At 44.9% G+C, this 26,442-nt stretch overlaps 1 protein-coding gene across 3 annotated transcripts; it reads right to left on the minus strand.

Moving 5' to 3' along the window:
- Map9 (microtubule associated protein 9) lies at positions 1-25,709 on the minus strand. Of its 3 annotated transcripts, none has more exons than XM_041659301.1 (14): positions 25,616-25,709; positions 24,706-24,855; positions 23,517-23,601; positions 19,917-20,234; positions 17,332-17,549; positions 14,188-14,281; positions 12,179-12,423; positions 11,205-11,275; positions 9,235-9,403; positions 8,414-8,503; positions 7,052-7,213; positions 6,778-6,923; positions 6,480-6,612; positions 1-3,990 (listed from the first exon to the last, which is right to left on the minus strand). In XM_041659301.1, the coding sequence occupies exons 2-14, from the start codon at positions 24,778-24,780 to the stop codon at positions 3,868-3,870; spliced, it is 1,929 nt and encodes a 642-aa protein (XP_041515235.1). In that variant the 5' UTR covers positions 24,781-24,855; positions 25,616-25,709; the 3' UTR covers positions 1-3,867. The 3 variants fall into 3 exon arrangements, with proteins under 3 accessions (XP_041515235.1, XP_041515231.1, XP_041515234.1); XM_041659297.1 differs by having other exon boundaries at positions 14,188-14,284; XM_041659300.1 differs by lacking the exon at positions 25,616-25,709 and adding an exon at positions 25,357-25,376 and having other exon boundaries at positions 14,188-14,284.
- Between the last annotated feature and the right edge of the window lie 733 nt (positions 25,710-26,442).

Below are 26,442 nucleotides of genomic sequence, written 5' to 3' on the forward strand. Positions count from 1 at the left end.
TTGGTGTCATTTTTATTTCAATGATCAAATACAGATTATAAACATACATACATGTATATACATTTAGATAACACAGAAGACAGGGAGAGCGAGACAGAGGCCTAGGGGACCAGAGGAGCAAGAGCTCCCTCCTTCATCCCCTTCCATCCACCAATGGTAGAGCACTCCCTAGAAAACAAAGACGGGCGAAGGGAGATGCGGGGGAACCGCAGTTATCACGGAGGGATGGAAACATGGCGACCTCACAAATCTGAGTCTTGTAATCACCTGACAACTATGTCACACCTGCTATCTGTACCGCAAAATCAGTTTCTCATCCAGATCTTACACTGCAAATCACTTCTTGTCCACTATTCATTTCCAATAAGAGATATCAACATCTTTAGCTCAGAGATAAGCACACATCACATTTATTAACATTTGGCGTGCAGCCAATAAATTATAACAATAAAATAAACCACGAGTGGCTAACTGTAATAAATTAAGTATGAAACAAAAATGTATTACTAAGGAGCAGGCATTAAATATATCTCCCCCAATAATCCCAAAGACACCCTAAATTCAGCACCAAGAATTCCACATATTCTGGTTACACAACACTTCAAACTAGCAGTAGCACACGACATTTTACAACAAAAGGCCTTGGGAAAGCCTCCAGTTCATCACTGACGTGGCATTTCACTATTCTATCAGTTAGCATAACTAGGAACGAGGAAAATCAATAATGTATTTGCTTTGTGTTGAGAGGACACATAGGCTTTCAAATGTCTTTTATCGTAGTACAATTGAACTATGAATCAGGATTAAATTAGGCAAATTTGTGTCCTGTACTATCTTATTTCTGAGAATGACTTGGACTAGCATGCACTTCCCCCTACTTTATGAAACTTCCTTTATCTATTGTATTTAAGAACTGCCACTCTTTTCTCATACTTTACAGAGCAGTGTGAGCACCCAAACAGCTGGGGAGGACAGGGAACCAGGAGAGAGCAGCAACCAGCCACAGGAGCAAAAACCACACTTAGCCAACGTTGGTGTCGGAGGCCAGCACAGCTGTAGAATGACGGGCAAAGGACCTGCTGCCAACCTGAATGATAGCACTAGGCATCTGAGGTTGGCAAACATGCTGGACGTTAGATTCTTCAACACAGAAACAGTCTGGTCCAGGTTGATGGACAGCTACACCACTCCAAGGGGCATCCAACTGTGGCTGTCAACCTCCCATGAGGTACCACTTTGGCAACAGTGAAAACATCAGCTATCTTTCCCATCTACAACAATTAGTGAACCAGCACCTTCAAGAGTGGCACACACACAGTAGACTACAGGAATACCGTTACTCTGAGCTGTTCTTAGCCAATTTCCTTAAGGAAACATGGACTCCTCCACATCTAAATTATCCCAGGCCGTATTATTACTTTTGATGTGTGTGATACCTTTTTGCTGTTATTATGGAACTTACTTTTATATAAGAGTTTTATTTTTCATTACTATAAACTAATTTATATCAATATATGGTACTTTTTAAGGAAATATGGGCAAGTCTTATTTCTTAAATAAGCAAATACATTAAGATAATCTTAGCAGGTTCAAGTCTTTCCTCTGGAACTCAGACTGCCACATTACAGACTTGGATGTTCACTCACTGACCAAATCTCTGCTTTATTTTTACTACAGGAGAAGGGGCGATTATATTTAACTAGATAAATTCCATAGAGATTGAATACAGGTTGTTGTAAGTTGGAAAAAAACCCTATTATTTATTCTCTATATAGACTCATCCTAAATCACATGTGAGGGAACAACATTTGGGGTGTTGGGTATATCTTCACGTAACTCTCTTCAGAAACCATCTTTAAAGACCAGCACTCAGGTGTCTTCTCTGAGGGCCCTGTTCCTGGCAGCATTTGACTGTGACTGGTCCATCAAAGACAGACCAGAAGGCTGAGTTCTTCTGCATGCTAAAACTGTGTGCTAAGTAACTACACTGTTCACCCCACACTGGCCTCGCGTCCATCAAGTGGGGACCAAGGTAAATGAATATGACAAAGGCTATTTCCTGAGTCCTGTGCTCCAAATACTTCACTTTAGCTTGCATGTATCATTCATTTCTCATGATTCAGACGCTATCAGCAATAGCAAATACAACACTGTACAAAGTGACCACGAGAGCTACACCTGTCTGATCTCCTTTTCATTCCTTACAATGTGAAAAACCCTTTTCCATCTCTACCTATTGACTTCAATACAAGACTTCTGCATCAATCTATTCTGGGAGGCTTGGTTGCGGGAAAACACACAAATTCAAGTCCTGAATCCCAAACCAATAGCACCTTGCTGAGAATCTTTCAGTGACCACTTCTGGCAGTATCAAAGGCTTCTCGCTTCATCTGTGGGTGTCTGTCACAATCTGCTCTGCTCTGGCAATGCTACACAGCCTCTCGTGACGTCCTGTTTGTGCACATCCTACAGCTGGGTCTTGCACAAGCTGCTGGCTTTGCTAACACTGTGTCTGATGAACCTCTGAGATCCCATGAGTCCTCACCTCATTTTAGATGAAAGGAGGATTAGCATCTGGAGGCACCGGGAAAGGACCACATCTCACCAGCACTGCACCATCAACACCTTGGGAGTGACAAGCGCTTGCAAGGTTGATTGACTCAGAGGTCAGCCACTGTCTCTGAGGTCACACAGGTCTCAAGGAAAGGAAGACAGTGGGGTTGGGTCCTACTGCTCGTATGTTTGCTATATGGCAAGTTATTTTGGATTTGCTTAGCCTCAGCATTTTTATCTGCGCAGTAAAGCTAGTAACACCTACCCTGAATAGCTGTTACATATTTGACAAATTCCATCTGTCAGGAGCAGCAGAGATGATGTAAGAGCTCGGGGATCAGCAGCAACCATGCTTTCCATTGATTGTCTCTGCAACACATTATTGCATACAGCAGCTGGAAACAGCTGGGGTTTCGGGAAATGGCCAGTCACGGATGGGATCATTTGATACAGGGAGAAGCAGAGGCCAAATAAATAAATAAATAAATCTTGAGTATTTTTACAAAGTCACTTTCTCATTCAGCTGCTTCTAAATTCAAGTTGAAGCACTCCAGGCTAGTTGAGAAGGTGAGAGTTACCTTCATTGATCTTTATAACTTTAGTCTGGAAAGAATTTTGATAATGACCCTGAACCCTTATGAAATTTTCACAAATACTATATAAGACACAGCTACCATCAAATTGCTGGCTTTTGACCAAATCATAAGCAAACTGAGATAGAATTTAGAAAGAAAATTTCAGAAGTGAACCCATTAAAGAAATGGCCATGATTGTCAGGTGAGGCCCACACAGGCAATGCACACTGAGATTAAGCCATAAGGCGAGGGTCTTTGACGAGAGCTCTGCGACCTCAATCTGCCCAGCGGAGACGCTGTTCTGGGCGGAATTAGAATAATCTGCCCATCCTCCCCAGGGACCGTTAATTCCCAAACTTCCAATGGAGAAGCACGCGCTTCCATGAACTGAGTCATTCCTACGATGGTGGAATTTGGATGGCAGCCTTCGATCAGCGGACTATCCATGCTTTAAAGAGACGCAGAACTCAGTGACACACACCACCCACGTCAGAAATGACTAGGACGTGACAAAGCTCCACGCATCTGGATCGTCTCAGCAATCTGACAGCTTCTTGCCTGAGGCGGTTTATCTACTCTTGAGAACACTGCTTCCACTGCCTACACTGTAAAGCACCTCTCTCGTGCTCCGCAGAAGTTCCTGCAGCGATTAAAACAGACTTCTACCACAAATAATGAGATGAATGGTTCCAAATCCATGGGCAAAGGTGGTGAACGGATAAATCAAGAACCTGAGTTGTCAAAATACTCTCGAGGACACATTTCTGCTCGGAGGGCTCCACGGAGGGTGGGTCTCGCTTTCAAGGAAGGAATGGCGTTTCTTTTGTTTCCGTTCAATTCTTTCCTGCTTTTCTTTCTTCTCCTAAAGGAATAAAAATGTAAAAGAAAAAAAACAAAAGACAAAACAGAAAACTCTAAGTTTATGTACACTTTGTGACCTTGTTATTGAACTGGACTGCTGGAAGAAAATGATTCATTATAAGATCTTTGCACACAACTTCTTTTTTTTTTTAATTTATTTATTTATTAAGGATTTCTGCCTCGTCCCCACAACCGCTTCCCATTTCCCTCCCCCTCCCCCGATCAAGTCCCCCCCCCTCATCTGCTCGAAGAGCAATCAGGGTTCCCTGACCTGTGGGAAGCCCAAGGACTGCCCACCTCTATCCAGGTCTCGTAAGGTGAGCATTCAAACTGCCTAGGCTCCCACAAAGCCAGTACGTGCAGTAGGATCAAAAACCCACTGCAATTGCACACAACTTCTTGTTTAATTAGTTTTGAAGGAAAAGTAGCTAGGGACTATTGCTGATTTGTTTGAACATGCAGAAATTTACTATTAATAGCAGTAATGTCATTGCTTGCTTGCCTGGTTTTTGAGACAGGCACTCAGAAGCCTGGTGGAAAATGGGGAAACAAACTGGAAAATTCAAACTTTGATATCCAATTGCCTCGGTAATATTGGCAATAAGACAAGACTTTGATACGTGAAGCATTCTAGCATTTTAAAAAGAATCAAGCACTATGTAAGAGATTAAAAGATCATAACGAAATACTGACTGCTTCATTCAAATAATGCACTTCTTATTTTTATTTTTGAAGACAGGGCCCTACCATGAGCTAATACTGACCATCCAATTCTGTTACCCTCTGCATGGAGCTGTCATGAAGCCCTGGAGTCCGCGCACCAGGGCAGATGATAACTGCTTTTCACAGCCAGGACTGCTGACTCCGGGAAGGGACACTTTCCCCATCACCCAAGAGCCTTGAGCTGCATTTCCCCCCTTGGCCTGCAGGAGAGTTCTGCAGTGGTCTTTACTGGCCTTAGGGGATTATTCCTTTAGTCCTGAAGGTTTCATCAGATATTCCACTTTTAAGGAGTTCAGCTTGGTCTTATGCCCTCTAGGAAGAGCTAAAATGTGTATGATAAGGGACAGGGACGCACAGGGAGAGACACTGTGAAAGAACTGGGATGGGGAGTCACCCAGATTCACACTGAAGCTGGCTGGGACAAGAAAAAAAAAATATATGCATAACAAGACTGACCAATGAAGTACAAGGTCAAGAAACAGAACCCAAATGCAGGGGTGTGTCATGAAGATGAGCTCTTAATCCACCAGGAAGAAAGGTGCTGGTTCCTGAAACACATATCCCGGGAAAGCTAAGTTGGAATCAAATTCTCATCATGTAAGAAAATAACACGAGGGCACAGTAAAGGCTAAGACACTGAGATACAGTAGCCGTAAAAGAAGGAGGCGGACCCAGTAGCTTCAAACCACGGGGAAGCTCTCTTCACTAGGTGTGAGCATCAGAGGCCAAAAGAAAAGACAGAAATCCAAAATAAACTGGAATTGGCAGGGCCTAAGGCACTACTAAACACAGAAAAACAAGCAAAGTTGCATCTTCTACTAGAAATCATAGGTGAATTTTCTACTGGAGAGGGTTTTCAGAAATCACTAAGGCAAAGAGACTCCAATAGAAAAGTGTGTGCGCCTGTGAAGACCATTTGCAGAATATACGTCACTAACACATATTTGTAATGAAAACATGCTCCAGCTCCGTCTGAGACATGCATGCAAGTCAGGAAATCCTCTGCATGACGCCTGCAGGCAGCAGACTGAGGTGAGCCCGGTGACGTCAGACAGTAACCTGCTGGAAGAGCTGCAGAAGTGTGATGTGGGCACTACTCATAAGCGTGTCATCGACTTGTACAAAGTATAATGTTTCTGTCTACTATTTATTCAAAATTAACAAAATGTGTATCTGTTTTAAAATAGAAGACTGTATTTTGCTTGACAGCACCAAAAAGTAACCTGTTAACATATACATATTAAAATCAAATATTTATTATTCTCACACATGTAGTAAAGAGCAGCTGGATATTGTACCTTCTAACTCCAATGCTGATCCCTTTCACTGAAGAATTACTAAATAAGACCCTTTTCCCTACCTCATCAGCAACATCAAAAGAACATAAGAAATCAACTAAGTTCCTCCACATTAGACTCAGCACTACTGCATGCAAGGGCTGGTTCCACCTCAAAGACTCTGGACCCTCAGGGTACCTGACTGCCTTCCATGATGTTAGAGGCAAGAAGCACAAATGGAAGAAAGGGCACAGTGGGAAGTGCCTGAGGCGGGGATGGCAGGGATGCATGCCTGGAATATCACACCTGCTGCAAGCTCTCGTGCTTTGGGCAACCTCAGAAGTGTGGCCAGAAAGGAGAGGCCATGGGGGAATCTGAGCTGCAGAGGAGGAATGGCTAAGTAGTCTCCAAGGAAAACAGGATGGGAAAGAGAAGCAGAAAAGGAATAAAGAGCCAGGGAAGAAGGAAGTTCATCGCGGGCAACACCTACCAGCCACTTCTCATATTCACTGATGGCTTGCTTGTCTTTGTCTTTCTTCTCCGCTCTCTTCAGCTCTTCCTTTCTTCTCTCGTTGATTTTCTCCTTCTCCTTTTGTTTGAGAAGAGCCTCCTTTCTCTCACTCCTGTGTAGAACATGAAACACTGGAAAGTTAGAGGAGAAGACACGCTAGAGATGCCCTAGTGTAGCTTCGGAAGCGATGAGATTGGAAGACATGGAAAGCCCTGCAAGCGTAAGTCCTAAGGAAGCCTCGAGTATTCCCTTGAAGCCACCGAGCTGCAAGGATTACCATTTCTCAAAAGCAGTCAAGTTGTCTTTTCTCTTCTCAGCGACCGTCTCCTCTTCCTTCTGTTTCTTCGCTCGCTCATATTCTTTCTCCTTCCTGGTCTTCTCTTTCAGGTACTCCAGCTTTTTCTCCTTCCATTTCTCGAAGGCCTGGAAGAGTTCACAGTGTTTGCCTTACTCGTCACCACTTTTCTGAGATCGACAAAAGTATAAGGAATCCTTCATTCAAGCACCGGAACCGCTAACGACCAGGCTCGGATGGGGTCTGCGGTACTCACCTGCAGGGCCTCATCTTTCCTCGCAGCGTTTTCTTCTTCCGTCTTCTTCTTGTTTTTTTCCTCCAGCTTCTTCTTTGCTGCTATTTTCTTTGCTTCCTTTTCTTTCATAGCCTTCCAGGCCTCGAATGATGCTAAGGCTTCCTCCCTCTTAGCAGCTCTTTTCTATTTCGGTTTTTGAAAAAAACAATGGCATACATGTACGTATCTAGACAGGAGTACAGGTCTAGACACATATACACAAGTATGTATTTGTCTCCAGTCTCCCAACAGTTGTTATGCAAAGTAGTAAAACAGGTAATTTATTTAGAATTACTTGGAAGAGTTGACCTACGGAAGTTATTCACTCCTTTTTAGAATGTCAAAGCACTTATCAGGGGTCGACCTATTTTGTATTCATGAGAAAGAAGCATCAATTGACTTTGGAAGTATGCTAAAAATAAATGTTTTCAAAAGAAACTGCAACAGGCTAACTGGTATTGTAAAATGTTTAGTAAAAAAAATCATGAAAGTTAAAAGATTATAAAATAAGGTAAATTAATTACCCAAAGCACACAGTGGGTACAGGTGTTTGGTGTGGAACCCTGTTTTGATATAAAGGCATAACATTCCTATAACAGGAACATAGACCAAATGTCAAATAAGGGCATCCCACTGTAGAACATGCGGGGTACTATGCAGCTAAGTCACACACTCACTCTCTAACCTTGTGAAGGCCAGTATTTGACCTCAAATACGGTTCAACCGTAGAAGACGTAGATTGCATCATGGAGGTGACATCATCAAAAGCAAAAGTCCCCGCGGGACTACACAGCAGTGCAAGGGCACAAAGGTGCTCAGCACAGCTCCTCGAGGTCGCCCCACAGAGACCCACCTGGCCCCAGTGCTGCTCACTTCAGGGATGTCTCCCTGCTGGCCTACTTATGTGGATCAGTACAATGAAGTGGGTTCTCGGGCAGGCGACAGGGACCCAGTGAAATCATAGGAGAGGCTGAACAAGAGTCTCAGGCAGCAAAGGGTCAGGAGCCAAAGCAGGGGTCGGAGTGGAAGACAGGACAAGAAAACTGAAGGCCAGTGTATGTTGCCTATGTTCTAGCCTAAACTCTAATCACGTCGATTTCTGAGACTGAATTTGGTGGTCACACCGCTACTGCTAATAATAGCCCTGCTGTGTCTACCCTATGCACAGGAGACTTAAAACGTACATGGGGCTTTTATGTAAAAGTTAAATTGAACCCAAACTGAAAATATGAAGCCAGAAATTGGTTCTTTCACGTATACATTTTACCACTTAAAAACCATTCATTTGGTGACATTAGATACCCAGAGGCTCTTACTGACGCAGGATTCTTTCTTTTACGTTACCTGCTCATTTTGGATCCGTAAGTTTTCACTTTCGATTCTTTTTATCCTGTGCATTTCGTGCAAATACACGTTTTTCTTTTCCAGCCACTCCTGTGAAATTAAAAAAAAAAAAGCTTATATGATACTACAAGGTGCCTAGACGACTTAGAACTCATACCCACATTTGAAATATTTGTTTAAAGTTTAAAAAAGAAACCAAGAAATTTATACATTTTGTCTAAAACAGCATTCTTTTCCCAGTGATGCTGTAAACGTAAATATGAATATTGTTGTTTAAGAAAATCTTACTGCATTATCTCCCGTGTATTGTAAGACTGCAATGATTTAATATGACTAAACGTATCAACATTTTATACTGAAATTCAAGTGTAAAATTTTCCAAAGGAGGTTATATTCTGTGCAACAAAACAAAATATCTTTCTTAAAATTATGAAAAAAATAGGAAAATCTTAATTTGTGGAAAAATTAGGAAAAATCTTTGTCTCAAGAAAGAAAACATTTAAAAGATTTGATCATGAGCAACACAAACTTTGAGAATAGTATAAAGTGCATGTAGATTTTACAGCAAACTGGTCTTTGCTATATTTCTATAATTCATAGCAGTATTTTCGCTTTCCTTAAAAACATTTTTTTAAGGAAATTTAAGCAAAATGGGGCAGCAAATTATTCAGAAAAACCCTCACGGTTGCTCACACACTTCTAAGAAAAGCTTCCCCAGTGACAGTGAGCATCCAGCTATCCTTTGAGGTGGTCGCAGTATTAACTGGTGGGCAGGCCTGGGGAGACCATCAGCTCTTGTTTAAGACGTGTTTTCCATTTACCTGGTAAACGGTCGCCCTTATGTGATCGGCTTTGTCGGGCTCCAGGCTCCGCTTCCGCAATGGCTTCTGGTCCAGGACTTTCAATGTCCCTAGGTAGTGAGAAGAGGTAGCTGCAGATGGACTTCTCCGTGTGGGGCCGGATTTCTTTAAAAACTCAGATGTCATCAGCCTGGAAATTTCCAAATAGACAGAGAGCAAGTGAGGTAGAGCTGCCAGGTACGGTGACTACCTTCATAACCACACTCTAAGGTAGAGCTGCCAGGTACGGTGACTACCTTCATAACTACACTCTAATAACGTAGAGCTGCCAGGTACGGTGACTACCTTCATAACCACACTCTAAGGTAGAGCTGCCAGGTACGGTGACTACCTTCATAACCACACTCTAAGGTAGAGCTGCCAGGTACGGTGACTACCTTCATAACCACACTCTAAGGTAGAGCTGCCAGGTACGGTGACTACCTTCATAACTACACTCTAATAACGTAGAGCTGCCAGGTACGGTGACTACCTTTAAAGCCACACTCTAAGGTAGAGCTGCCAGGTACGGTGACTACCTTCATAACCACACTCTAAGGTAGAGCTGCCAGGTACGGTGACTACCTTCATAACTACACTCTAAGGTAGAGCTGCCAGGTATGGTGACTACCTTCATAACTACACTCTAAGGTAGAGCTGCCAGGTACGGTGACTACCTTTAAAGCCACACTCTAAAGCCAGGCGTGGCCTCTCATACCTACAACCCTATACTCAGGGGGCTGAGGCCTGAGTTCAAGGCCAGCTTGAACACAGTGGGTTCCAAGCTATCCTGGGCTAAGTGTGGGGCCCTGTATCAAACAAACAAAATGAAAAAATTATGAGTGAATGTAATGAGTTATAATTACCTTGAAAATAACCCAGTTAAAAGTCATGTTTTCTTAGTTCTGCTTACATAAATTAAACTTTAGAACTTTGAACTATAGTTCTCTTCTTAGATACTAATAATTAGAGCCCTTTAAAGAAACATAAACCACATCTTAATAAAACATAAAAACTACCAATAAACGTAGGTTTTAATCACTCTTTGAATATGTTACGCATTATTCTGTTGCTTTCTAACTGTGGATTTAGCAGGTCAGGACCCATATTTCAGACGCCATGGGGAAATCTGGTGTATCTTCTCTATACTGCGTTGGCTCTCGTCACTCATTTGCATATCCCCACCCCTCCTTCAGGCTGCAGCAGGGGCTCAGTGGTTAAGGCAGGAATAGAAGGGCTCAGAAAATATCAACTACCGACTTACTGGGCAAAGTTGACAGCCTCTTCATTCGGCTAATACTAGATTAAAGGGATCGGAAGGCTGAGGTGTTGGCAACACCAATCAGAGAGCAGGGGTGAGGCTCTTGGGATTCTAGCACTTAGTATTATTATTATTGTTGTTATTTGGTTTTACTTGAGACGGTATTATGATGCAGTTCAGGCTGGCCTTGCATGCACACATCCTCCCGCCTCAGCCTCCTGCATGCTGGATTACACATGGGCTGACGTGCGCGGCTTCACGTTCTTATCACTTCAATAAACCCATTTAGCCGTGGAAAGTGTTTGCCAAAAACACTTAGTAGAAAAACAATGCCGGATTTCAATTTTATGACCATCTATATATAGTCTCTCATCAAAAAAAAAAAAAAAAAAAAAAAAAAAAAAAAAAAAAAAAAAAACCAGGAGCTTTGGCCAAGGAGCTGTACAATGAGATCAGGGAAAAAATGAAAACACAGTCGGGGGAAAAAATCAAAGAACTCTGAATAAATGGAGAGATTTCTATGAAAGAGCGGAACCAACTAAGAGCTTCATCACGAGGTATCGATCCCATCTGATGAGGGAAACCACTAGAAAGATCCATGACAGCAGGCAGAATGTGTTTCATGGACTCCCAACCGAGGTGGGTTTTGCTAGGCTGTGAGCCGATGCACAAGGACATTGGTAACTCTTACCTGCCAGAGGCACTGGACACTCGCCCGTTCGTTGTCTTTTTACCCTTCAAGTTTCTGTCTTCGTTTGCTTTCTAGCAGAAGGGAAACACATAGACAGATCACTCGCCACGGTAACGCGGGCTGAGAAGCAAAACTGAGGAAATCACTGTTCTATATCTAAGTGTCAGGCACCTTATGCACTAGGGTGGGTCACTGAAAAACACTTTTAAAAGCTTTTTCTTTTTCTTTCCCTCCCTCCCTCCTTTCTTCCTTGTACTCCTCCTCCACCTGTTTCTGTCTCTGTCTCTCTGTCTTCGTCTCTCTCAAGAGGGTCCCACACAGTTCAGACTGGCCTGGAACTCAATAGGGTCCCACACGGTTCCGACTGGCCTGGAACTCAAGAGGGTCCCACACAGTTCAGACTGGCCTGGAACTCAAGAGGGTCCCACACAGTTCAGACTGGCCTGGAACTCAATAGGGTGCCACACGGTTCCGACTGGCCTGGGGCTCACTAGGGTCCCATACGGTTCCGACTGGCCTGGGGCTCACTAGGGTCCCACACGGTTCTGACTGGCCTGTAGCTCACCATGTAGCCAAGGTGCTCTTGAAACCTCTCATTAAAGCTGTTTGTGTTTTGAAGAGATTAAAATTTCACCAACATAACATCTCCATAGCTATTCTAAACAGCTATATTTTATGATCTGATCTATAGAAACCAATATAGAGACACATATATTATGTGGTTATGAACTATTTTAAATCATATCACTATGCCTGACAGTTTCCAGGGAACAACTGCCTGCATTCTGACAAATGCAGACTTTCCTTGAAATTGAAATTCAACGTAATTATGTAATATCTACTTGAAAATCCAATACCACTATGGAAAGATGTTCTCCACACGAATATAGAGGTATGAAGACAGGCATGAGATACTTGGAGGTTCCATTTCATGTGTGAGTCTGAACTGCTAGTGCTGTATGTTACAGACGGACCTTGGCTGGCTCTGCTGTCTCGGTGGGTGTGACGACACTCGGGGACGTGGAGAGCAGTGGGTCAGTGGTGAGGTCGTCGTCTGTGAACCCAGCCTTCGCTCTGTCTTCGTCATTGTCACCAGCAGCCACCTGACCTGCCCCGGCTTGCTCAAGTTCAGGAGAAACACAGTTGACCAAAACTGACGTTTCTTCGTTTTCATTGGATATCAGGGAATCCCAGAGTTCGGTAGGTTCTCCATCATGATCTGTTTGGAAGCAGAGACACAGCACTGAATCTGAACCTTCTGATTCCACAGTGTATGACAGACTCACTTACTCTCCTTCAAGCGAGTGTTGTCCTAACTATTTAGAACATTTATGTGTGTGTTCATATATGTTCATATGAATGCAGGTGCCCTTCTCAGAGGCCAGAGGAGCCAAAATCACCAGCAGCTGGAGCTACAGGTGTGAGCCGCCTGATGTGGGTGCTGGGAAGGAACCTTGGGTCCTACAGAACAGCAGCAATGTGTGCGCTAAACTGCAGATTCCCTCTTCTGGAGCAGGCTGTCCTATAGCTGAGACCGGCCTTGAATTCCTGAACCATCTTCCTTTACCTCCCAAGTGTTGGATTATAGGCACGAGCCACGATGCGAGGCTATAATCTCTTTTTTCTTACAAAATAAAGCGCGATGAAAACCATCCAGTTAAATTTGAACACACTTGGTCAATGAATGCAAAAATGCTTATTCAATCTAACATTTGACAAGCCTCACACTTAGACAACACAGCATATGCATAATAAGAATGAAATAATTACCCCCAAGTAAAGGAGAACGTGTGGCTGTGCAAATCAAGTCACCGAGACCGCAATATCCATCCCATTAAAGCTAGGAGCATGCTGGGAAAGCAGGAGGCAACGGCTCCCTCCACAGCACTGAGGGGGGAGGAGCGCAGGCGAGCTGCACGCATGGCCAGAGGAGCACAGATCCACGTAGTTCACCTCACACAGAGACCCAGCCCAGCTCAGGCCAGATTCACACCTTCATTTCCTTCATTGTCTCCCATGAAGGCACCAAGGGCAGGGCTGCTGCACCCAGGACATCCCCGGCACAGGCCTAAGCTCCGCATAAGAAGACTCAGTTTGGCTTTCTCAGAACTGCTTCTATTTACGCTGACTCCATGACACTGTGGGGCACCCAACAGGCGTAACCCAGAGGCCACCATGTGACAGTCACCAGAAGAACCCAGCAGGCCATGTGTAGTAGTGGTTTTGGTTTCCACCAAGGTCCAACTCCCAGTCACAAGAACGTGGGTCACAAGCTTGCCTACAGCTGTGCTGATGGAGGCGCCCCCTCTGCTGAGATTCCCTCTTCTGAGACAGTCTAGCTCTATGCCAAGGTGACCAGTACTAGCCAGTGCAGCACTTAATGGAAGCCAGCCCACACGCCATCTTCCTCAGCTCTTCCTTTGGGCTGTCTCAGCTACACCAGCTCCAACATTAGCAAAGGAAATACCCGACGTACACCTCATGCTTACTATGCGTTCACCTGGGTGGTAGTCCCAGGGCCTTTATACATTACCAATCTTTAAAATTCCCACAACCACACCAGGTAGATGGCGCTGAGGATAAGTCGCAGGCCCAGAGGCTTTCTCCTCTGTCCATCTGTCTACATCTGGATAAAAAGCCCAGGTAGCCATTATGCTGTGTTATCTGCACGATGCCAGCAACAATCACACACTACAGGCTCCCTTCAATGACCATCCCAGTAGTCCTTGAGACTTTGCTGGAGGCAGAAAAGACATTAACACTCAATTCTCACAACAGCCTATTGAGACAGGGACTACAATACACTGGGGAATTAGAGGCACTGGGAAATTAACTTCTGTGTGGAAAGTCACTCGGATAATTGCACAGCCAGGGTTAAAGACATACCATTTTCCCGCAAATATACAAGATAACCGTTTCCCTTGCAGACAGGACACTGAGTAACACAGAGTTCACAAACGAGGTAGGACATAGGTGTGACTACCTTTTACGGATGTTTTTTCCTGAGGTTCCGGTGAGGTACAATTTCCAGGGCTTTCTTTGAGGGATGATGAGGTCAGACTTTGTAGGAGCGAGTCCTGCTAAGAAAGTATTTACCATATAAGGTTAGCCCTAAGGATTCCCAGAGGCAACCGGATCTTTAAGGCTGTCTGTGCTGGACAGTTGGCTCAAGGGTTAAGAGGGCTCTCTGCTCTTCCACAGGACCCTGGCTCTCTTAGTTCCTAGAACCAACTTGGGCGGCTCACAACTACCTGTAACCTCAGCTTCTGGGAATGGGACACCCTCTTCTGCCCTCAACAGTACCTGTCAAACTACCATGAAGGAAAGACCAGGGGCCAGCAAGATGGTGCGGGAGATACAGCACTTGCTGCACAAGCCTGGCACCTGAGTTCAATCCCCATGTAAGGCCGGAAGAGTTAAAGCCTCACAAAGTTGTCCATTGCTCTCCGCAGGCAAGTCACAGCGTGCACAGACTCACAGAAGCAACAAGCACACAAAATTTGTAAATAAATAAAACGTAAAACAAAATAGAAATAGGAAAGAAAAAAACAAATTTAATGGCACAGACCTCTCCACAAAGACTCCGGTCCCAAGTACCTTAACTGATGAGCCTTCTAATTTAACTTTTCATAACTTTGTGTTTCATAACAAATTTCTAGCAAATAAAGGGAGAAGACACAGACATACAAACACAATAACAGACACACAAAACAATAAATAGTAATCCCATCTGACATTTAAACTTGATTATAACACCTTGAAAAAAAATCATACAGCAATTGCCTTCACATGTATAGATGCAAAGTTTCACAAAAAAGTAAGAAATCAAAGCACAAAACTTACAACATCTTGATCAGTCAGGGTTTAAGGCAGGAAAGTGTGCAATTGACATGCACATCAGTCGTGCACACAGGCACACTGACAAAGGCAAGAGGGAGGTACAGAGAGGAAGCACATCTGGTGTGGCATCGGCAGGGCGCTGAGGCAGAGGAATCGAAGCATTAAGTGAGAGCTCACACCAAGATGAACACACTCGGAACTGACCAGCGAAGAGACGGAGGTTATACACCCGGGGAAGAGAAGGAGGTTACACACCCAGGGAGGAGATGGAGGTTACACATCCAGGGAAGAGACAAGGTTACACATGCAGGGGAAAAGAAGGAGGTTAAACACCCAGGGAAGAGAAGGAGGTTACACACCCAGGGAAGAGACAAGGTTACACACCCAGGGAAGAGAAGGAGGTTACACACCCAGGGAAGAGACAGAGGTTACACAGGCAGGGAAGAGACAGAGGTTACACAGGCAGGGAAGAGACAGAGGTTATACAGGCAGGGAAGAGACAGAGGATACACAGGCAGGGAAGAGAACTGGTCAAACTTTATGGGAAAGCCTACGAGAGGGACTTTAAAGAAGAGTCAGAGCGGAGCCAGGGAGACACACAGCGAGCAGTGGGGGACATCTGTTAAAAATGGAGCAACAAACGGGTTAATAGCTCTCCACTATGGGCTGTGTCAGACACCACGTGACCACGTCAACAAGACCCCCTCACGGTGTGGAAAGATTCCATGCCTTACAAACAAGGAGTCCAACACAAAACACCAAGAGAGTGATAATAAACGGGAGGAGAGTGGCCTGGACGGAAAGCAGAGCCGCTGTGCAGGCAGTGAAGCTATGGCTGGATATGTTCCTGTGATATTTTCACCACAGTGCTACACTACTTCAATAAAAGGGTGCATACACATCACATTTCAAGTCAAGCGACGCTGGCTTACACATTTTAAGTTTACAGTTAAGAATCTGTACCTGGGGCTGGAAAGATGGCTCAGAGGTTAAGAGCACCAGCTGCTCTTTCAGAGGACCAGGGTTCAATCCCAGGACCCACATGGCTGCTCACAACTGTCTAGTCCAGTTCCAGATGATCCGACACCTTCACACAGACATACATGCAGCCAAAACACCAATGCACATAAAGCAAAAGTAAACAAACCATATTTTAAAAAGAAGAATCTGTGTACCTCTCTAAATGGAGCTCCCTTCTCCAATTCCTGTCCACCCAAAGGTCTTCATTTGTAAGTACCATATTTGCGGATGTAATTGCTGTCAAGGCCTACTGCCCTAATTCTGCTAGGATTTGTTTTAGGAAAAGAGGGAGCCAGAGGCACAAGGCATGGTGGTGACTGCAGGGTGGTAGGATCCTCTCGGGCCTCGGGAGTGGCCTGACATCTAGATTTCAGAACTAGGAAAGCCAGTTTCTCCTCTTATCAACCTCCTTGTTTGTGGCAGTTCCAGGAAACCACTGGGATATTTAATTGAGCTGGTAATCGTATTAAATACATAAAATCAGTGTTTCAGTTCCTCCCTTGATTTTTTTAGAACAAATTAAGAACTAGCCAGAGGAGCCGCAAGTGAAATCAAAGCAGTCAGCTCTGAAGGAGATGTGCTCAGGGTGACTTAGCACTAGACATCCCTGGGCTTGGTACTGATTGATGTCTCTCTGCACCACGTCCTGTGAGCAGGTCCTTCTCCCACACTGCAGATGAGCAGAAAGAGGAAGAAACCTGGCCAGGCAGCTTGCAGTTCAACTTCCGGATCTGCTCAAGCAGATTATGGGGGAAAATGTACTTTTCTGAGACATGAACTGGAAGTCGGCTTTGCACAGTGAAATACCAAGTGAGGTGACAGCGATCTCCCCGGTTATACAGCAATCATGGCTCCTCATGGAAGCCAGAGGATGTACCAGGTCTCCCGGAAGACAGAACACCCTGAGAGGGAGAATTATGACAATTCAAGATGGGCAATACTACACATTCCCAGAAAAAAGAAAACTATTTTCAACATCTTACCTTCTTTGAAATGGATGCATCTTACTCTAACTGCTATGGGTATAGCTTCCCAGTGGCATGTAAAACCATGCTATGTTTACAGTCAAGGGAATTTTATGCTCAAGGGAATCTAGTATAGTTTTTAAAAAAATGAACACATCAAAAAATGAAAGAAAAAAACAAAAACAAAAAAGAACTCTAACGATTGCAAAGGAAAATGCAACATACATGTAGACAAATGCAAGCGCATGCACACACATGCAGGATAGGTCTGAACTAAGGAACTCAGCAACTGTGGTGCCAACCTCAACATCACGGTTTTCACAGTGTCCTTTTTCCTCAGTTTCCACCTCTGTGCCATTCTGCCTTGGGAAGGCAGGGCTGGGGGCAGAGTCTTCACTCGGGGGGTGTTCCTGGCCATCTGCTCTGTCTCCCTCCTCCGTGGGGCTGAACTTTTTGACGCTCCTGGGCCGAGGTGAAGGCTTAAAATGGCCATCGACCTCACAGCTGCCGCCGTTTTCCCCTAAAAAAGGAAAGGCTGTGAGCGTGCGCGAGCCCGACCTCGGCAGCGCTGCGGGCATGGGGTGAGTGTGCGAGCCCGACCTCGGCAGCGCTGCGGGCATGGGGTGAGTGTGCAAGTCTGACCTCGGCAGCGCTGCGGGCATCACACAACTTCGCTCTACGGAGTGAAACCCCCTCTGAAGTCAGGCCCTCCACACAACACCGGCCCTTTTCAGTATTCAGCATTCAAGGACTTTTGCAGGTGGAGAAAATAAATGATTCTTAAATAAATAAACTGACAAAACAAAGAAAAGTGCTATTGCGGGCGTGGAGAAAATGATGCTGATCTCAGGGTGTGGGGGGCCCCTTGTGGAGGAAGGGGTGCAGCGCTGACTGCTTAGAGAAGTCTTCCATCCAAAAAGTCCTAGCAGATATGGTGGGACCCAGGGTACTTAGCGCTCAGTGGTTATGGTGGTACCGAGGGTGTTGAGCACTCAAGAAAACAATCCAATCCCCAGCATTCTAAATACAGAATAATTAAAAAAGAAACCACTGATTTAAGAGTGTGGCTACAGCCAGGAATTACATTCTTCTCTAAAGTGAATCAGCTGTTGTCATTCACTCATTCTGATCCTTCATTACTTCTCTGTGCCAAGTACTTTTCAGGGCCACTCGTCTCAATGTCTGTGCTCCACACAGAAGAACCCAACAACTTCAGTATATTTCACGTCCCATTTCCAGAAATGCTTTGCTTCAACCTTAACAAGATTATTACTCAGATGGAAACCCTGCGTTCATCCACACCTAAGGGGCATTCAGAATTCTGCTGCCACCTTGTGGTTAGAACATAATATTGCCTTACTCATTTCAATTTTACCTTTACTGCAACTTCCCACCGGCTTTTTCCAGTAACTGAAAGGTCTTGTTTATTAGCCCACATCGATGCAGCGCAGGCTAGCCTCAAACTCACAGCAATCCTACTGCCTCACCCTCTGGAGTAACAGGACTTCGTGTCTGCATTAACACACCAGGCTCCTCCACAGCTTTAACGGATTAACTAGGTGGAGAATTACTTGGCACCTACGATAAACTGGGAATTACACACATCTGGCTGTTTCAGACTAATTTTTGCTGCTGTGTTCACATTTCTTCTCTGAGTTCCTGTTTTTATTAATCTCTCTGGTCAGTTCTTGGGATTAAATTTGGGACCCTTTCCACATGCAGGGCAAGGACTTTATCGTTACACTACATTCTCAGTCCTCCAAGTTTCTTAGAGACCAAATTCAGCTATGCTCTACCTACGAGTCCATCACTACACTTGGGAGGCTTAGGCTGGAGTTAATTCAGCTTCCTTACACGGGCGGCTAACATTTGATGGCCTTTTCTAGTTGCTTCAAAAGATTCTCAACACAATACTGTGGGACAAGAAAAACAGGTTTGCCCTCCCACTCCAGCAGCTGCAGCGGCCAAATCTATTGGCCCATGTCGCACATAACTACAGGTGGCGACGTCTGTGATCGGTGGCTTGGACGCTTTCCTGGGAGTCTCTGTTCTGATTTTATCCTTTTGTCCCTTTGAAGTTCCTAAGAGTATCAGGGATGGAAGCGTCATTCCTTAACATATGTCTGAAATCAAGTTGTATCTGATGTCGCAGGTCCCATCCACGCTAACTAAGAAATGCCTGGCAGAGCTACACTTGACACGATGGGGAGACGTCACACAGCTCAGCACTAACTAGTTCTTCCTTTGTAAAACAGAAAGGAAGATGGCCAGGAGAATCCTCGCCTTCCCACATGCTAGTTCCGTGGTATTGCCCACGGGCTCCCAGGGTACCACCTGACTGTCCTCCATTAGTCCTCCCCCCAGTCAAGGGGTTAGCACACTGGTGGAGAGTACCTCAATCACACCAGGAAGCTGCTTCTATCCTCAGGAAACTGGATTTTGGCTGATAGTCCCATGCAGTAGACCAAAGAAAGATTCTTTTTTCTTAGGGAGAACCTGGAAGCTTCATTAACACCAAAAGCAGAATATTGATATAGAAATGCTGCCATGCTTCCGTAGGTCTACACTTGAACCCAGGGCCTTGTGTATGCCGGCTGTCTACCCACCACTTCACCACACTATTCACTGCAGCTCCCTCCCCACACACCGAATGGAAGCTGATGAGTGTTTGGGAGCTGCATCTGTGGGTGACCACAGCCGCTTGCTTTTCTCTCACTTCCCAGCACAGATTCCAGACTGGATATGCAGAGGGCTTCTGTAGCCATGGCTACTAAGCTACAGCTGAGAAATTGGAAAGTTGAATTCATTAGCTACCATATAAAAAAATTTTGACAGATTATTTTAAAACAAATTCCGGAAACGCAATTACAGTAACGTCCCAAGTTACCTGGAGATGGGCTGCGTTTGCTGAGAACTCTGGGTTTAGGCTTTATTGCATTGATCTCTTCTCCACCTTCTTGAGCATCTTTCTGTGATTTGGAAGAGGAGTTCCCGGCTACATCGTCGTGAACTTCAGGTGACATGCCTCTGCTGTGCTGGCTGAGCTCCTGCTCCTCTCTGCATACATCACTCTTTACGTTCTTGGTTTTCAAAAAGGACAGTCTTGGAGAATTCTTCTCCTCATCGTCAGATAAATGAAAATCGTTTATCTTTTTTCTAACTAGACTTTCATCTGTTGAGGTATCTGAAAATTCGCCTAGAGAGACTGAATTACGAACAGGAAAAAGGTGATGTCAGCAGTGCATTTTGAACATGCGACAGCCAGATTCTATCTCTTTGAAAAGCAACCATCTTCAGGAAGAGAGAGGACCGGAAATAAACCAACAATCCCAAATAGTACGAATTGATTTTGTACCTCTTGAAAACCGCTAATCTTGGCACTCCTTGTTGGCATTTATGAAATAAAATCTGAGTTTCGTTAACATACTAAAAATATTTACCAAGTGTCTGAAGCACTGTGCTTATTCTGAGGAATGTCTCCCAAAGGTTGCTCAATGTCACACCCACCCCAAAATATTATATCTAATAAAGAACAGCTTAAAAAGACGCAGGACTTAAAGGGCTGTTCACAGTACAAAACAACACATTTCATTTCAGATTTAAAATTCTATATGCTTATACCTGAAAACTAAAGTAGAATGTTTAGCCCACTTAACAGAAACCAAGTTAACCCAAAATACTGGCTATATGAATGTGTAGGGTCTGTCTTTCACAATGACCCACTTTGGTGTTTTGACTGAGAATGAGAATATTCCCTGTAGGCTCAGGGGCTTGGACACTTGGTCCCCAGTTGGTGGCACTGTTGAGGAGGAAGTGTATCACTAAGGACAGGCCTTGGAGCTCACAGCCTGGACCACCTCTGGCTCTCTGCTTCTTGTCTGCTGATGTCTCTTAGCCTGCAGATCCTGCAACCTGCGCGCCCTACAGCTTTCTGCCATGCTGCCCCACCATGACGGACTCACGTTTCTCTGAGATCATAAACCCAAATAAACTCTTTTTTCCATCACTCGCTTTGGCCATGGTGCTCTAGCATAGCAACAAAAGAGTAACTAAGGCAGAAGTTGGGACCAGAGGAGAGGCTGCTGCTAGAAACCGGAATGTGGAACACCCCGGAGCTCACACAGCAGCGGTTAAACTTGAAGGGAGAGTTTGAAAGTCCATCCTAGGAGGAGCCTGGGAGACTGAAGTTCTGAGAGTCATAGGGACTGTAGCTGTCCACCTCAAGAAGTTTCAGGAGGAAGCAAAGACTCTAAAAGCAGGTAGGATAGAGGCCATTCCTTGTGGTTCTTGTTGAAAAATCTGGAGGCTGTCTGGCCTTGTCATAGGATCTTGCCCAAGGATAAAGGTGTGGGTTTGTTTTTGTCGACTTGGACACAAACTGGAATATCTGGGAAGAGGAAACCACAACCCAGGAACTGCCTCCAGCATAATGGCCTGTGGGCTTATCTGTGAGGCAGACTCTTAACTAAGGATTGATGTGGGAGGACCCAGCCCACTGTGGGCAGCGCCATCCCTGGGCAGGCATCCTAAGAGCACAAGAAAGCAAGGTGAACGAGTTGAGGGACAGTGGCCACTGGGCAGTGTTCCTTCACGGTCTCTGTTCAGTTCCTACCTCAGGCTCTTGACTGAGCACCTGAGGTACCTCAAAGGATGGATTGCTACCCGGAAGTGTAAACCACATAATGTTAATGTTTTATCACAGCAATAGAAAGCAAACAGTACACTAACTTAAAAAGTAATGGGCTTAATTTCTTTGATAGAGGAGGCTTGGAGACAGCATACCATGGAATATATGGCGTGGTTATTACTGGTTTTGTTTAGGCAGATCTGTAAGAAAAACAAGCAAGCTGGACCGGAAGATACAGCCCGGAGAGAAAAAGAGCCCCGGGAAGCTAGACGTTTCAGCACAGCTTGTGCAGGAGGCTGTTGAGATCAGCACAGTTAGCAGAGGCTCCCAGCTCTGCACTGGAACAAAGGGAAGGCGCCCTCGGGGCAAGACCCCTCCCCCACTAGGTAGCTGGGTTTCCAATTGTGAAAGAGGATATAGAATTCTGCTTCTAGAAATCAATGGGATAAAAAGAGATGTGACCCAGTGACAGCCAAGTTTGGCAGTGGCATTCACTTGGTGCTGACTTTGGAGGCACATAATTCAGCTGTAGGAGAGGATCGTGGATTCTCCTCCTATGGTTGCAGAGAGTCTCCCTAACTAGGTGAGCTGTGGCAGGAGGGGAAGCCTCTGTCCGAAGGCTCTGAAGGGGTGAAAACCATGGTGTGGAGTTGTGAAAATGAAACTTGGACCCTGCTGGAGAAGCAGAGCCATGAGATATCTGCTAGAGGGAGTTAGAGACAGGAAGGGGCAGGGGAAGCTGCAGACAGAGAAGCCTGAGGGGCAGAGTCAACCAGAGTCCTGCACACTAATTATGGAGCTCTGTAGGGCTCAAGCTTGCCCTGCTATGTTTCTTTCTGCCTTGCTTTACCCAGAATTTCCTCACTATGGGCCCCCACATGCCTCTCTTTTGAAAGGTCGTATACATCCTGTCCCATAATATCTTGGAATTATATATTTTGCTTTTCTGGTTTTCCAAGGGGTTACAATTAAGAGATCGCCCTGAATCGTCCAAAAGAGACTGGACTTTTAAGCGGTGCTGAAAATGTTAAGGATGATGGAGGATTTTAAAGTCGGACTGGATGTGTTTCACATTGGCCGTGAGCTCATGGGTTACAGAAAGTGGAATCGGGCAGTTTGAATGAGAATGTTCCCCCATTGGCTCAGGTACGTGACCACTTGGTCCCCAGCTGGTAGCACCGTTAGGGGAGCAGGTATCAGGTGTGGAAATACATAACTGGGGGAGGCTTTCAGAGTTCATCGCCTCGACACAATTCCAGTTTGCTCTCGGCTTCACGTTTGCTGGTGAGGTTATGGCTCAGCTTCCTGCCCCTGCGGCCATGCCTGTAGCTTTCTTTCCTCCAAGCCCACTCCCCATGAGGGACTCACATCCCTCTACAGCTATAAACTAAAATAACTCTCTCCCTAAGTCCCTTTAGGTCATGATGTTTTATACCAGCAACAGAAGAGTTAGCTACTCTACCTACAATCCCAAGCCCCAGTCAGGCTGCATCAAGCAGATTACAGAAGTGCTCCCAGGTTGAATCCTCTCACCTCCGGTTGCTATCTGAATACAGAATTCTTCAAGTTGAACTTAAAGATGAAACTTCCTTCTAATACAGCTTACTCCTAAGACATCACTTTATGGTAGACCTGCTGATAGTGCACTTATATAGTTTTAAATTCACATTCAGAAGTAAGCAAAAATAATCCGTAAGCTTCTTGAAAAGAGTGGCCTTTCTAAGTCACTGCACACACAGAAATTCTGAAACGAGTGAGCTCATAGGCACGGTATTGTCCTGAGAAGTTAGTGGACACGCGACACATAACTAGGGAAGCAGAACACAAGGAGCTGGTCCGTCTGTGTCTCCCCTTACATACCAATCTCGTCGCTGTCCAGGTCATCTGAGTATTCAGAACTCCTCTGCCTGGCTGATCGGGCTGTAATTGCTCTGATCAGCTCATCCTGAAAGGAGATCAGTAATATCAATTCCCATTCAAGCAGGCACATCTCATACGTAGAAGTAATTTTTAAACAAGCAATACTTTATTATTCTGCTTTCAAATTCAAGTTTCATTCCTCCACCTTCACTCGAAGCCTGCTTTGTGTCACGGTCCCAAGTCATCGAACTCACTGTAGGCCATTTAAATGGGAGCCATCTCCTATGGGATCTGGAGTTAAACAGGAAGTGGCTACCAGCATCAGATAAACTAATTGCAGGTTACGATCTGAGCTAAAAGCTCATTAATGATAGGAGCATTGGTTTCGATGGGATTTATCAGAAACCGACATTTTCTTAGAGACCTGTACATTCTGAGGGAGGTAGGGACTTGGGTTTGACAAGCAGGGTAGGCACACAGACTACCATTGAGCCAAATTCCTCTCAGTCTTGCACTGGTACTTTGGGCATACTGCAGATATAGGCATAATCAATACTGCAGATGTTGGTATAACCAATACTGCAGCTATGGGAATAATCAATACTGCAGATATAGGTATAATCAATACTGCAAATATAGGCATAATCAATACTGCAGATGTTGGTATAATCAATACTGCAGCTATGGGAATAATCAATACTGTAGATATGGGTATAATCAATACTTCAGATGTGGGTATAGTCAATACTGCATATATGGGCATAATCAATACTGCAGATATGGGCATAATCAATACTGCAGATAAGGGCATAATCAATACTGCAGATAAGGGCATAATCAATACCATAGATATGGGCATAATCAATATTGCAGATGTGGAAGAAGAGTTTGAAATCGTGATGATCCAAGTAAGCCTTTTAATGCTTACAGTAGAAACCTGAAGTCTAGGCAGAGACAGACTCTAAGGCGGCTCTTTTACTTTCGGCTCTTTTACTTTCAACTTAGAAGCCAATATTGAAGAAAGAGTAGTCACAGCGTGGGTATTTTAACACCAGCATCCAAAGTTGACAAACCACCTACAATAGAGCCAAAGAGAAGCAAAAACCCTCGCTTCTAGCCAGACCCCTGGCAAATCAGCAAGTGCTGAATTCTAGTATATTCAAAACCAAAATGCCTTGACATATTTTACCTGAAAAGAAGTTCTCTTGGTAGCTTTTGGACTCTTGGTATATGCCAAAGTTGTGCTGAAGATTTCATCCGACATAGTGTATTCTTTTTCTCTACTTTTATAAAATCGTTAATAAATAATTGGAATAATTCATTCAAACTGTGATTATAGCTGAAAAATATATAAATATATAAAATAATTAGACGTTTTTACATGATCGAGATACTCTATTCCTGGCGTTAGTGTCCTCCCTTCCAAACAGAAAATACCTCGCTCCGAACACTGGCCTATATGTTCACTTCAAAATATAAATGGCGTTTTAGTAAAGACATAAAATTGTCCCAACAAATTGCTTTCGCAAAAAGAAAAGACAAAAGAAAGTTACTGCTTTACAACTATTTTAAGAATGAATAAACTTAAAGTATAAATTAAAAATAAGGCTAAGCACCAAATGTCCCAGATATTTCTCACTTTTCCATAATTCAACAATATTGCTTTGCAGATGCCAGCATGACTTATTCCAAGAGGACTGTCAGAGTCAAGGTTATCTCACCCATGACCCGAAAAATGAATTGCATATAACCGTATTCAAAAACAATGCTTCGCCACGAACAGCAGCGACATTTTCCTAAGCCATTTGTTTGCTTTCTCACAAAATAAAATAAAACACACAAGGACGTCTCGACACCAGGCTGCATTAAAGTCTCTGTGGTTCGCGCTACGCCGGAGGCCCATTCGATGGCCGGCCACCGCCCAGAGTTCCCCGGGCCGGCCAGGTGGCGTCCGAGTCCCCAGCTCCTCCGCGCGGCTCCCGACCCAGCAGGCGCCAGGCCCGCGCACACCCAGCGCGGTCCCCTCGGCTCCCCGCGCCCCCGGCCCGCGCATCCTGCAATCCACCCCGTGCCCCCTGCGCCCGGGCTCCTGGGACCACCTGAGAATGCAGCGGTTGGGCTCTAGCACCGATGTCGCCCCGGCCAGGGCCTGGAAGTCTGCGAAACCAGGTATTGGAAGAAGCAGGAGGCGGGGCAAAAGATGGAGGCGGAGGGCGGTTGCTAAGCAACAGCGTCCCCAGGAGGAAGTGACTTCCCACCCACCTGATCTCTCGGGTACCCAACACTGACTTTCTGCCCGCGTCACTAGGACAACGGCACAGGCCAAAGGAAGTGACGTCACCGGTGGTGGTGTTGGGAGCTCCATGCTGTAGCAGCCTGAATGCAAAGGCCGTTGCCTAGGAGACAGGACGGTCCCTCCGCCATCAAGCCAGCGCACCTTGATTGCTCGTGCTCAGAGTTCTTGTTTAGGAGCAGGTATGGCGTAACAGCGACGCAAAGCAGCGTCCTTCGGCCAGCTAGGACGTGGAATCTATGAATCTGAGCAGCGTCAGCCGACCCGACGGGAAAACGTGGTAGTGACGTTTGCAATCTTTAGAGTCCAGCTCCATAGTTGATTCTTGGCGTTTGCAAATTAAGGTCTCTGTGCTTTGATTTCATCTGAAACTAATAATTATAATGATGCCCTACTTAAAGGGTTGCTGTGAATATTGAATGCAATACGAAGTGAAATGCTGGGAAGTGTCTCGAATCCAATGAACCAAAACTGCATTCGGTTAATATTACAGATGAGCACTTTTTGCAATGAAAGCGGTACACCACGGAGCCTGGATCTGCACATAGCACAGAGACTGTTTCTCCTTTCTCTGTTTAGCTAAGAATTGCTTAAAAGTCAGTCAGCAAATAAAAATGGGCAAGTAGCCTGGAG

Source organism: Microtus oregoni, unplaced genomic scaffold (assembly GCF_018167655.1).
Source record: "Microtus oregoni isolate MIOR12 unplaced genomic scaffold, Mior012 000010F_ref0000083, whole genome shotgun sequence".
Classification (NCBI taxonomy): Eukaryota; Metazoa; Chordata; class Mammalia; order Rodentia; family Cricetidae; genus Microtus; species Microtus oregoni.

Coding starts and splice junctions, on each gene's coding strand:
- Map9 (XM_041659297.1), bottom strand. CDS start 24,780: ATGTCGGATGAAATCTTCAGCACAACTTTGGCATATACCAAGAGTCCA. Junction 17,550..19,916: donor CAAACGCAGCCCATCTCCAG/GTAACTTGGGAC, acceptor TTCCTTTTTTAG/GGGAAAACGGCGGCAGCTGT. Junction 7,214..8,413: donor TACGGATCCAAAATGAGCAG/GTAACGTAAAAG, acceptor AAACCGAAATAG/AAAAGAGCTGCTAAGAGGGA.